Genomic DNA, 14,286 nt, shown 5'->3' on the forward strand with positions numbered 1-14,286 from the left:
TGTTTCTGGATATTGTTTTATATATGGTTTTAACTTGCATTTTTGGATGTAGCAATGAACTGTTTTCACAGACGATGGTTTTCTGAACTGTTCCTGAGTGATTTCCACTCCAGACACGTGTTTGCTTTTAATGCAATTTTTAAAACTTTTAAATTTCCTGAGTGCCTGAAGATCACAAGCATCCAGTGTCAGTTTTTAGCCTTGTCTCTTGCATACGGAGATTTCTCCAGATTCTCTGAATCTTTTAATGATGGTATGTACCGTAGATGATGTCATCCCCAAATTCTTTGCAATTTTACATTGAGGAACGTTATTCTTAAATTGTTCCACTGTTTGCCCACGCGGTCTTTCATAGAGCAGTGAACCCCTCTCCATCTTTACTTCTGAGAGACTTGGTCTCTCTGGGATGCTTGTTTTCTACCCAATCATGTTACTGACCTGTTGCCAATTAACCAAATTAGAATTTTTTTAGTATGAGACAACTTTTTCAGTCTTTCTTTGCCCCTGTCCCAGCTTTCTGAAACATGTTGCTGACATCAAATTCAAAATGAGCATATATTCCAAAACCACTCCCCCCCCCCCCCCCCCCCCCCAAAAAAAAAAATTCTCAGTTTCAACTTTGGATATGTTGTCTTTTGTACTATTTTCAATGAAATCTGGAGTTTCCCTGATTTTGCAAATCATCACTTTGTTTGTTTTTACACAATGCCCCAACTTTTTTGGAAGTGGGGTTGTGTGTGATATATATTTGTGTGTGTAAAAACACACAACCTCTCACATATATAAAATGTATGTGTACACTCTCAAACATGTTGTAGTCCCACAAAAGACTACAGGCTAAAATTTTTCAAGAAGAAAATCCACTTGTTCTCATTACCTGCTTTGAAAACAGCCATAAAAATGAGACATTATCTTACATTTCTGAATGTATTCGTACCACCTTTTGTTTGTTTGTTTGTGTTTGTTCAACAGCATCTTTTTATTTTGTACCTTGGGTATCTAAGTGTTGGAATCATTTTGTTTAGTATAGTGCACATCTACTTCAGTTGACTGGTACAGATGATACTTTGGACAACTCATGATGTGCTTTTTGTGTTTGCTGTTTCCTTTGCACGTTAACTCCTTTGCTGACCGCTGCATGCAGATAACTGGGAGCAAAGTTGCAGTAAGTACAAAAATATTTATTTTCTTTCAATTCATCTTTCTCTTGTACTTCCCATCTTCTTATGACAAACTGTCGTAGTACGGACAGAGTAAGGACATTGCACATATTTAAATTTCAGCATTAATATAGCTATAAGAATATAATTCTTCCATGTAAATCCTTTCACTTTCAGAAACAAACATTCCTCTTTTGTTTAATCAGTTTATTCACATTATTTTAGGTGTGTGTGTGTGAGAGAGAGAGAAATCAATAAAATGTGCGCGCGCACACACACACACACACACACACACACACACACACACGCATTATATATTCAGTGTATGAATGAGTACATCCATTCAATTTTCAAAATAAAAAATATATTTTCATCTACTCTGTGGCCAAAAGTAAGTGAGCACCTGGCCATCACACCTGTCTGAGCTTGGTGGATGTCCCATTCCAAAACCATCCATCTGTTCATCCATTTTCCACTGCTTATCTGATCTGGTTTGCCGGGACAGCAGTCTCAGAAGTGATTCCCAAACCCTCCCTCCCCCAAGCCAGCTCCTCCAGAGGGATGCCAAGGCCTTTCTAGGGCAGCTGAGAAATATAATCCCTCTCCTGCACGTCCTGGGTCTGCCCTGGTGTCTCCTCCCAGTTGGACATGCCTGAAATACCTCCCCTGCGAGGCGTTCGGGAGGCATCCTAGACCGATGCCTGAACCACCTCAGCTGGCTCCTTTCAATGTGAAGGAGCAGCGGCTGTACTTTGAGCCCCTCTTGAATGTTCAAACTCCTCACTCTATCTCTTAAGACTGTGAAGGAAGCTCATTTCTGCCACTTGTATCTGCAATCTCATTCTTTTGGTCATTACCCAGAGGTGAGGGTAGGAACGTAAATTGACTGGTAAATCGATAGCGTCACCTTTTGGGTCATTGCTCTCACCATGACAGATCGTTAGAGCGTCCGCATGACTGCTGACGCTTCACCAATCTGCCCATCAATCTCCCCTTCCTTTTTTCCCCTTGCTTGTGAGCAAGACCCCGAGATACTTAAACTCCTCCACTTGAAGCAGTGACCTACCCCCAACCTGGACACGCCATTCTTCCCCTTTCCATCTGAGGACCATGGCCTCTGATTTGGAGGTGCTGATTCTCATTCCAGCATGCTAGCTAGCCTTATTTTACAACATTTTGTTTGTTTGTTTACAATGCTGACACAAAGTTAAGAAATAGAGGGTAAAGAAACTATTTACAACAATTTAAGTGCAGTGACAACTATGTACATGTGGATTTATGGATATCATCTCTTGTTCTCTGAATATTTTTGTTGGCTCATGTGTCTATGAGAATATATGGAATCAGATTTGTGCCAGATGAATCAAGCAAAACTTCTTAAGAATTTGAGAGAGAATGAAACCCATTGAAACAAAAGTCATCTCAAAAGTAAAACTGATAACCTGCAAACAATTTATGTCCTTTTGTTGACCATTCACTCAGCTTTCTCACTGATTTAGACTTTTGCTCTTACTGTCAGCTTGATGGTTTTGCTTCCAGCTCTCTTGTTTGCACTGCCTGACTCTTTGCTTGCAATTCTGGCACAAACCTCTCATATGGGAGGGGTTTTTCAGAGGTGCGTCTCCACTGGTTAATGAATGACAGCTCAGTGCCCTGAAAGTTGTTCAGTGAGTGCAGTTAGCTCGAGCAAGTTGGTTTTATATTGGACATTGGCTGCACATTCAAGATTCTTTCTTCTGTTTCTCAAGAAATAAATGCACAAAAAGGACAAAATGTGTATTTTCTCATTTTGGAGTGGACAGAAAACCAAGTACAATTGAATATAGTTGAATATTTTCTCCCCTTAAAGCAGCATTCTGTGGGATTTTTACCTTAAAATGTCATTTCCAAACCCATTTTGATGGTACTTTTGCTCTCTCAATTTGTGTGCTTCTGTTAATACACTTCTGTGTAGTACACTGTGTACACTCTGTACTTACTTGTGTAGTGTGTGTGAATTTCGATAGGATAGTATTCTCAAAATGATTACTGTGCTCTTATCGGAAATGACGATCGCAAAATTTGATCGCGATTATCGTGTGACCTGCAAAAAAAAAATCTGCAGGAATATATATATATTTTTGGCTTGTCTTCCATTCTGACTCTGCCCATTTCACCAGTAATAGCACTGTCATGACTCTGACTCTGGTGGAGTGTCCCAGAACCCTCTCGTGCGATCTGTGCTCCCACGAGAACTGCTTAATGCTTTACAACACTATGTCACACATGAACAACTATAAGAAGACTGTAAGAAATATAAGAAGAACCTAGCTTGGTATTCTCTTGGTCTCTGAGCAAGAGACCAGACAAGAATAAATCTTAGACTGGCTTTAAGTGCCAAAAAGTCTAAAAGTGGCTTTTGGTGAGAGCTAAGAGAGATAAAAGGCTGCAAGACAGATGCCAAGATGGCCTTCTTTTTATGGAGGACTTTCACCTGACATCATCGCAACTGCGGATTTATTTACGCGGGCATGTTGCAGGGTGAGCTTTGTGTTTGACAACGACTGGCACAAGTGTATGTGAGTTGGGCTTACACTCAATCAGTAAACATCTACAGATAAATTTGAAGTTACATCTAAAAGAACAATGCTAGAGACCTGTAGTGCTTTTGATTGTCATAACGGCGGTGGAGATAAACCTAGTTTAACTTTTCAGCGCTTCCCAGCAAACCTAGAAAGACGAGAAAAATGGTGAGCTGCAGTTAAATGGGAAGACTGGATGTCAACAAAGCATTCCCGTGTGTGTGGAGAACATTTTATATCAGGTTAGTATAAAAGCTCTATGCAACATTAAAATGTATATCTGGATGTGGGCTTTGGACATATATTTTCTTAGACCAAATGCTTGGTGAGACCAGCAGCACATTTGTTATGCACTGATAATTTGGACTCCGCTGAACACCATAAAATATGCGACATCTAGGCCCTGGCTCGTTTATTACTATTAGACGTCTATGTTTGACCTTACATTTGTTTCAGGTATTTTTCTTTATCAGGAATTTCCCGTAACATTCTGGAATGCATGAAACCTGCCTCGAAATATTGAGTAGGCATCTGTACTTTCATATGCCTTTTGCATCTCTGGTGTATTTAGAAGTCCAAATTCTAAATAATTCAGGATATCGTAGTATCTCAAATCCGGTAGCTGGTTTGCCGTACACTTTTCAAGTAGAATAAATGTTTGTGGGTAAATTAAGAATAAGCCTTTATTTTTGCCCCATGTATACTCAAGCACAGTGAAATTGCTCCTCAGTGTTTAACCCATATGAAGCTGTCAACACTTGTGCGCACGCACACAGAGAAAGAGAGGAGCAGTGTGGAGAATAAATAATAAATACATATGTGGGTAAATTATATGGATCTGTGATGCCTGCATGTTTCAGTTTTTGAATGTAGTGTGATCTGCTGGTATAAAATAAATTTTTAACCATTTCAGAGAGATGATACTGACTGCAGTCGTCTTGATTTTCATTATTAACTGTCGTGGCTGTTTCTTGTTGTCTGCCAATATGGTGGATGTTGTGTGATAAAAATCTGTGATGATGGAGAAAGATCTCTATTGGACGAGTCAGTAATTTTGTTAACTGCCTTGCTACGTCTTGTGTTGTTGCACTTGTTTGATGTTTGGCTGTGTTAGTTGTCAGCTCACTCACTTTTGGTCATAAGCCAAGTTGGTCCATTTTGACAGAGGTTTAGTCCCTAGCTACATCTTGAGGTGATATCTAGCAAGTTTGCTAACAACACTTGGACATCTGTACTGGTAATTAATGGTTTTGCACCAGTTTCTGTCTAGGTTTGTTGGCTAGTTTGCCAACCGAGTTTGCATCAGTTTGTGTTGGGTGCATCCAAGTTTTGTAAAGTTAATTTAGTTGGCTAGCTATTCTGTTCGTTAGCATCCCCCAGCATTAGATATGTCTGTGTTAGCAGCATATTGCCTATGGTTCAGGTTATGATAGCTTAGCATTCTACTATTTTGAGTTGCGTGCAATACTTGGGCAAATTTTGACTGCTGCACAACAACAACAAAAGTCTGAGCATGCATGGTTACTTCAAGACAGAAGTTTTCAAGACATAATGACTTGGCTGAATTTTGTTTGTGGGTAGCACATACATTATTTCTGACAAGATTGTAACATTACAGAGACCTTGGATTCCATCTTGCCAGTGGAGGAGTTTCAACTGCATGTTACTGTTGTACACTAAATTTTATGCTATCCTTGACTTGTAAGTGATGTCAAAGCAAAATAGAAACCTGCATGTCAGCCATGTTGGTGGATATACAAATGCGGGGTCAAGCGACATTCCATACAAAACATGGTCACGGGTGCGCAACTCTGTTTTTCCACTGCTTTAAGCATTCTTTTAGCTATGCCATATCTTTGTACTGTATATGGTTGTGGTCACAACAGTACTCATGACCGTGGCACGTTCCGATTTTTTAGAATTCTGTCCATGATTCAGAAAGAGGGCGAGGAAACTGAGGCTTAATACAGAGAGGAGACAAAGGGATCAGGACACTTTGTCCAATGACCATTTCATCCAATAGTTAAGACATTTTGTCCAAAGTCTTTTTCAAATGCACTATCAGTTATTTTATGTTTCAGGTATTCTGGTGTTCGCGAACGAAAGCCCCGCGAGAGCGCTGCTCCACACCTGAAGATTTAATATGATCCAGCCGGCTTTAAACATTAATAACTCGGCCAGAGGAGCTTGCAGCGAAGCCAAATTATACAGGCACCTCCCTCTAAGCCTCCCCCTTCGAAAGAGTATGGGTCGGTAGGACTGCTCCTCGGCCCGGAATTCGCGAACGAAGCCCCTGCGAGAGTGCTGCTCAGTGCCTGAAGATTTAATATGATCTGTCTGGAAAAATAGGCATGCAAGCAAGCAGCCTGCAATAGCAAGGGAGTTAACTCATCCCAGAGTCAGCGAGTGACACGAGCCTAGGTGATTACCCCCCATTAGTATGCTCTTTAGTGTCAAAGCGCACATACTATGGCACTCATTTGCTTTACAAAAATGTGTTTTGCTTTGGTCAAATTCCATTGAGAAGTCCTTCTTTTTTCGACAAATACCTGAAATATAAAATTGATAGTGCATATGAAAAAGGCTTTGGATGAAATGTCTTAACTATTGGATGAAATGGTCATTGGATGAAATGACCTGTATTCATACTCAATGGTCGGTAGAAGCGTCTTATCTTCAGAAAAGTCTGACTTTCTTAAATAATATGGGTCAAAACCACACATATCTATCTTCTCTTTGTATTGAATCTTCACTCAATCATTCAAATCGTGGTAATACTGAGAAAATTCAGCATTGTTTACAGACGCGCTTTCAGTGGCTGCCATCCTAGTTGCTTTGTATATCCACCATCATGGCGGACGCTCATGACGTAGCACATTTTGGTCACATGGTTGCAAGTAATCTATACACAGCTGTAGCTCTAAACACACTGACTTGGCCCTTTTATTCCAGATATCAAAAGTGGCAAGTAACATCTAATCTCAGTCCTATCTCAGGCTAGCATGCAAATAAATAAATCTCACGTGCCTATATCATGTTGCTAACCTTTCATTCGATTCCACACTCCACATTCAAATGTTTAGCAATGTATATGGCCTGAAAATATAAGCATTGTATTTCAGCCAAACTAAAACAGTCATTCTTTTTTTGTTATTCTTTTTATGTTAGTGTTCATCTCCAGTGTCACAGTAAATAAAACTATGCAGTAGGGTTGGGCGGTATCCAAATTTTGATACCTTTAAACCGTCTCTGTGTTTTCCCGGGGTATACGGTATTACCGAGAAAAAAAATAATATTTTGTTTCGGCCTACTGTGTAACGTGCGCCTATGCCTCAAATGTACTATTTAAAAGCAGCATAGCGAATTGTGTGCATTGTGGTATGGATTAAGCAGCAAAGCGAATTTTGTGCATTGATGAATGGATTAAGAGATATTTCAAAGCATCACGCAACTCTTCCTTCATCTTGAAAATAGCATTCAACTGTCGTTTACACATGTCTGCGTTGAAACGCCATTTGCAGCACTATTTCACCTACTCCATCAAAAAAAGTACACGATGAGCAGGATCATACCCTTTCAAGCATGGGAAATAAAAAAAAGAAAAAGAATCAACCAACACCCAAGTCCGTTTAGACTGCGCGATAAACCATATTCTTCAGCAAATGAGGCGAACCTAATTCAAATGCGTGATAGCTGCACAAGGCAAAATCATATGGGCCCACGTCATGCCATGGCGGGGAAATTAATAATCAAATGGCCTTACCTTGCTTAAAACGTTGTCTTGATCACATAACTCCTTACAATTATTCCACTTAAATCCATACGGTTTAAAACACCCAACAAAGATAGCAAGCGCATTGCTAATTCCCACCAGAAACCTAACAGTTTACGCTACGATGTTTTCTTCCGTTTCTTCAGTAGAGGACATTTCAAACGTTTATTACCCACAACCCAAATGTCATGCGTTATATTATTTTACCTTGTTGTTACTCATGTAACCTACTCAAAACACAACTCATTGGAGAGATCTCGTGGAAGTGGAGTACCCCAGGCTATGGTGTGCCTTAGGGGACATATTAGATTTTTCGTTTGGTTTGAAACCAAAATACTGCCACACTGCCGATGTTGTATTTTTTTTTTGCCACTAACTCGTTATCTTGACTTGCCATCTTTCAACCGCGGTCTCAGTCTTTTTTTTTTTTTTAGATAGGACAGTATAGAGAGACAGGAAATGAGCGGGGGAGAGAGAGACGGGATCGGGAAATAACCTCGGGTCGGAATCGAACCCGGGTCCCCGGATTTATGGTACGGTGCCTTAGCCATCTGAGCCATGACACCCCCGGTCTCAGTCTCTTGCGAAGCTTTCTGTCAGACTCCAAAATGTCACGCAGGGTTGCCATGGTAACGACATAACCCTGCACGCGATGAAAACTTCTTTAGGAAATTGATAGAATTAGTGAAAATACGATCACACAGTTATTCGGGATGATCTTCAATTTATTATTTTATATTATGACCTCATGTACTCCATATTTATTTAGATATTATATTTTTTTTTTTAAATGACGGTAATGAGACCGATACCGTTGGTACTTTTGGATACCTCGGGATACCTTCCTACCGTAATACCGCCCAACCCTACTATGCAGTCATATTTGTGTAAAATCCTGTAATAGTTCTCTACCTTGTTAGTTGACATGGTTCTTTGGCTTCTGATGTCTTTGCTGGTTCCGTGTCCTTCAGTTTGTCAACAAATGCGTGTGTAAAGTTGTCCCTGAGGGGAGTTCAAACTGCAATTTGTATTTGACAGTGGCATAAAAGTGAATTACACTCTGCAGCTGTAGGGGGAGCCCAGGAACAAAAAAAATTCTTACATAATGCTGCTTTAAAGCCCAGTGAAGGTATTTGCTCAAAAACTTAGTGATGGAGTCAGTAAGGGACCGTCTTCAGTGCATGACATGGGCAACTATGGAAGATTCTACCTACATTAGTCATCTAATTTGCAGGATATCTAACACATATTGCAGTGTTAGGGCGTACTCACCCAAGGAATGGTTGCCTTATACTGTTCCCGAAAGCAATTGTCCCCCCTCCCCATTCCCCTGCTAGCCTTTGCTCACATTGCACTTTATGTTCCGGTCTTGAGCGCGCTTAGGTCATCATGATGCAGCTTTACTCATAAACTACAATTCGTGTTCATCGGTAAGGTGAGAACCAGACCCATTATTAACCCAAATACTCTCTAATGAATTGAAAAGTGTACCCTATAGTGTTCGAGTTCTGTGCTGTTTTAGTGATCACTCTGTACATGAACCCAACTGAACTGCTCCCGAGCACATCTCTTCCAAGTGGGTCAAGTGAACTACACCCAAGCACGGTATGTTAGTCAAACGAACCAGACTTGGAGGGGTCAAATGCGCTCGGGTGGTTTATGGATTGCCAAGTGTCAGTATATCCCTAGGCCACAGTACGGGTTCAGTATGTTAGGATGTAAGACTCACAAGTGCAATATTACACTAATAAGTGCTCCATCTGTCTGTTTGTACGCACTTAAAAAAAAAAAAAACTTAAAAATCCATCCATCCATTGTCTGTAGCACTTATCCATCAAGGTTGTGGGGGAAGCTGGAGCCAATCCCAGGTGATGCTAAAAAATTCAGAAATTGAGGTTTCCACATTTTGAAGGTTGTAGTAGTAGGGCATAAGACTAAACTGAAATGCAGTATTACTTTATTGTATTACATTGCTCTGAGTACAGTAATAATTGTTATTTATATATTTTTGTAGCATATATTTTATGAATGGCCACTTAATATTTTTAAAATGAGTAATTAAACTCATTGTGCCACATACAGTGGATATTTCTTCTTTTCTTTTTTTTCTTTCTATAACTCATGAGTCAACAGCACCTTCAATTTCAGTGTACCTTTGGAAAAGTGACAATGACAATAAAGACTTGTATAAAAAGTGTACACACCCGGTTAAAATTATAGGTTTTTCTGATGTTAAAAAATGAGACCACGATAAATAACTTCAAAGCTTTTCCCACTTTTAATGTGACCTATAACCTGTACAATTCAATTGAAAAATGAACAAATCTGTTAGGGGGTAAAAACATTAAAAAAAAAAACTCAAAACGTACAATAAGCTGGTTGCATAAGTGTGCACACCCTTAAACTAATACTTTGTTGAGGTGCCTTTTGATCCAATTACAGCATTCAGTCTTTTTGAGTAGGAGTCTATCAGCCTGCCACATCTAGACTTGGCAATATTTGCCCACTCTTCCTTGCAAAAGCACTCCAAATCTGTCAGATTGTGAGGGCATCTCTTGTGCACAGCCCTCTTCAGGTCACCCCACAGATTTTCAGTTGGATTTAGGTCTGGGCTCTGTCTGGGCCATTCCAAAACTTGAATTTTCTTCTTGTGAATTAATTCTTTTGTTGATTTCAATGTGTACTTGGGGTCATTGTCATGCTGAAAGATGAAATTCCTCATCATCTTTAGCTTTCTAGCAGACACCTGAAGGTTTTGGGCCAAAATTGACTGGTATTTAGAACTGTTCATAATTCTCTTCACCTTGACTAAAGCCCCTGTTCCAGCTGAAGAAAAACAACCCAATACATGATGCTGCCACCACCATGCTTCACCATGGGTATGGTGTTCTTTTGGTGATGTGCAGTGGTGTTTTTGCACCAAACATACCTTTTTGGAATTGTGGCCAAAAAGTTCAACCTTGGTTTCATCGGACCATAACACATTTTTCCACATGCTTTTGGGAGAGTTGATGTATTATTTTGCAAAATTTAGCCGGGCCTGGATGTTTTTCTTTGTAAGAAAAGGCTTCTGTCTTGTGACCCTACCCCATAGTCCAGACATATGGAGAATACGGGAGATTGTCACATGTAGTACACAACCAGTACTTGCCAGAAATTCCTGCAGCTCCTTCAGTGTTGCTGTAGGCCACTTGGCAGCCTCCCTGACCAGTTTTCTTCTTGTCTTTTCGTCAATTTTGGAGGGACGTCCAGTTCTCGGTAATGTCACTGTTGTCCCATGTTTCCTCCACTTCTTGATGACTGTCTTCATGGTGCTCCATGGTATATCTAATGCCATGGAAATTTTTTTGTACCCTTCTCCTGACTGATACCTTTCAACAGTGAGATCCCTTTGATGTTTTGTAAGCTCTCTGCAAACCATGGCTTTTGCTGGAGGATGCAACTGAGTAAATGTCAGGAAAATCCTACTAGGAGAGCTGAACTTTATTTGGGGTTAATCAGAGTCATATGAATTGATGGCAGGTGTATACCCAGAAAGACTGAATGCTATAATTAAATCAAAAGGTGCTTCAACAAAGTATTAGTTTAAGGGTGTGCACACTTCTGCAACCAACTTATTGTACGTTTTTTTATTTTTTATGTTTTTCCCCCTAACAGGGGGAAAACAGGGGTTCAATTGTTTTTCAATTGAACTGTACAGGTTATAGGTCACATTAAAGGTGGGGAAAAGTTTTTAAATTATTTATCGTGGTCTCATATATATATATATATATATATATATATATATATATATACACAGTGGTGCTTGAAAGTTTGTGAACCCTTTAGAATTTTCTATATTTCTGCAGAAATATGACCTAAAACATCATCAGATTTTCACACAAGTCCTAAAAGTAGATAAAGAGAACCCAGTTAAACAAATGAGACAAAAATATTATACTTGGTCATTTATTTATTGAGGAAAATGATCCAATATTACATATCTGTGACTGGCAAAAGTATGTGAACCTCTAGGATTAGCAGTTAATTTGAAGGTGAAATTAGAGTCAGGTGTTTTCAATCAATGGGATGACAATCAGGTGTGAGTGGGCACCCTGTTTTATTTAAAGAACAGGGATCTATCAAAGTCTGATTTTCACAACACATGTTTGTGGAAGTGAATCATGGCACGAACAAAGGAGATTTCTGAGGACCTCAGAAAAAGCATTGTTGATGCTCATCAGGCTGGAAAAGGTTACAAAACCATCTCTAAAGAGTTTGGACTCCACCAATCCACAGTCAGACAGATTGTGTACAAATGGAGGAAATTCAAGACCATTGTTACCCTCCTCAGGAGTGGTCGACCAACAAAGATCACTCTAAGAGTAAGGTGTGTAATAGTCGGCGAGGTCACCAAGGACCTCAGGGTAACTTCTAAGCAACTGAAGGCCTCTCTCACATTGGCGAATGTTAATGTTCATGAGTCCACCATAAGGAGAACACTGAGCAACAATGGTGTGCATGGCAAGGTTGCAAGGAGAAAGCCACTACTCTCCAAAAAGAACATTGCTGCTTGTCTGCAGTTTGCTAACGATCACGTGGACAAGCCAGAAGGCTACTGGAAAAATGTTTTGTGGATGGATGAGACCAAAATAGAACTTTTTGGTTTAAATGAGAAGCGTTATGTTTGGAGAAAGGAAAACACTGCATTCCAGCATAAGAACCTTATCCCATCTGTGAAACATGGTGGTGGTAGTATCATGGTTTGGGCCTGTTTTGCTGCATCTGGGCCAGGATGGCTTGCCATCATTGATGGAACAATGAATTCTGAATTATACCAGTGAATTCTAAAGGAAAATGTCAGGACATCTGTCCATGAACTAAATCTCAAGAGAAAGTGGGTCATGCAGCAAGACAATGACCCTAAGCACACAAGTCGTTCTACCAAAGAATGGTTAAAGAAGAATAAAGTTAATGTTTTGGAATGGCCAAGTCAAAGTCCTGAGCTTAATCCAATGGAAATGTTGTGGAAGGACCTGAAGCGAACAGTTCATGTGAGGAAACCCACCAACATCCCAGAGTTGAAGCTGTTCTGTACGGAGGAATGGGCTAAAATTCCTCCAAGCCGGTGTGCAGGACTGATCAACAGTTACCGCAAACGTTTAGTTGCAGTTATTGCTGCACAAGGGGGTCACACCAGATACTGAAAGCAAAGGTTCACATACTTTTGCCACTCACAGATATGTAATATTGGATCATTTCCCTCAATAAATAAATGACCAAGTATAATATTTTTGTCTCATTTGTTTAACTGGGTTCTCTATATCTACTTTTAGGACTTGTGTGAAAATCTGATGATGTTTTAGGTCATATTTATGCAGAAATATAGAAAATTCTAAAGGGTTCACAAACTTTCAAGCACCACTGTGTGTATATATATATATATATATATATATATATATATATATATATATATATATATTACATCAGAAAAGCCTAGAATTTTAACGGGGTGTGTACACTTTTTATATCCACTGTAAAACCCAGGGTTACTCTTGACAGCCACAGCAAAATGATTTTAAAAGCAAATCTTTTTATTGCTATTTTTTCTGGAAACAAATAGAAATGAAACTCAACAAAGGTTTTTGATTTGCACTATATTTAACGTTGCCACTCGTGATGATCCATTTGGATTTCTATGCATACAGTGATGCACTACATTGCACTGCTAAAAGTATGTGTCAGGATTCCCCTTCCTTAATTTTGAATGGCTCTGCCATGCAACATCAGATTTCCACAAAACTAGGTAGCCAGTCAGAAGAGACCATCTGTCAGACCCTGCAGTTTGAATGAGCATCATGGGGACTACAGTTTGGGAGTTATGATCGCTTCAGGTTTTCAGAGGCTCATTCACAAAATCACTCCCGTGGACGACAAAGTTAGCAGTAAGTTTTTCTAATGATCGTAGATTTCAATGATGGGCATAATTTCATTTTTTAATTTAATTTTCTGGCAAGATCTGTTCTTTTATGCCAGTGATTCAGCAGTGCGAGTGATGGTACGCCTGTGAATAAGCCGATTCTTTTCAGTGGCTCTTTGATACAAAGGAAGGGAACTTGAAATCCATTCTTTTTATCTTTGTGCTCAAATTGCACTGCCCTAAATCCAGTCCACTCCACTCCCTGGTACATGAACAGTGAGAACCAGTCAGTCACAAAAGATAGATGTTCTTGCATTAGGTTCCTTAAGTAAAGGCAGCAGGCATAGGATTTGTCCCACAGTGATGAAAGCGATAGAGTGTGAAAGAAGGGGGGAGATTGTTTTAGTTCTGCTTTTAAATTCAGGGTTGACTGTTCGATTTAAGTTTGAGAAAAAGTGGTTGAAGTGACTATAGTCAGATGCAGAAACTGAAAAATACAGTTTAGAGTATAACTCTCTAAACTGATCGATAGATAGTGATAGCTAGCTAGTTGACTTTATTATTCTGTGAGGGAAATTCATCTATTACAGCAACACAGAGTTAGAATATACTAAAAGTAATTTAACATTATAAATGAAACAAAAGAAAAAAATTGTGGTATTTTTATTGCAGTATTTTAAAAATGAGCTGAAAATGTTTACAAAGTACTCATAGACTGAAATCATTTCACTAAGTTTTATGTTAAAAACTAGACAAAATTAGCAGCACTATAAACTTTTTGTTTGCATAAACATTAACATTACGGCTGCCAATAACTATTTTTCTATCAATTAACCTATCGACTACAGAGTTCTGAAAAAAATAAAGCTGTACTCTCTGCTCAAAGACACTGGG

The 14,286-nt window shown here is 39.4% G+C and overlaps 1 protein-coding gene across 1 annotated transcript in view; it reads left to right on the forward strand.

Moving 5' to 3' along the window:
* Nucleotides 1-14,286, forward strand: part of diaph2 (diaphanous-related formin 2) — a 902,507-nt gene that overhangs the window by 87,386 nt on the left and 800,835 nt on the right. Inside the window, exon 6 of the mRNA XM_060927624.1 lies at nucleotides 1,145-1,165. Coding sequence (XP_060783607.1) covers nucleotides 1,145-1,165 — 21 coding nt within the window. The remainder of the gene's footprint in view (nucleotides 1-1,144; nucleotides 1,166-14,286) is intronic.

Source organism: Neoarius graeffei, chromosome 8 (genome assembly GCF_027579695.1).
Source record: "Neoarius graeffei isolate fNeoGra1 chromosome 8, fNeoGra1.pri, whole genome shotgun sequence".
Taxonomy (NCBI): Eukaryota; Metazoa; Chordata; class Actinopteri; order Siluriformes; family Ariidae; genus Neoarius; species Neoarius graeffei.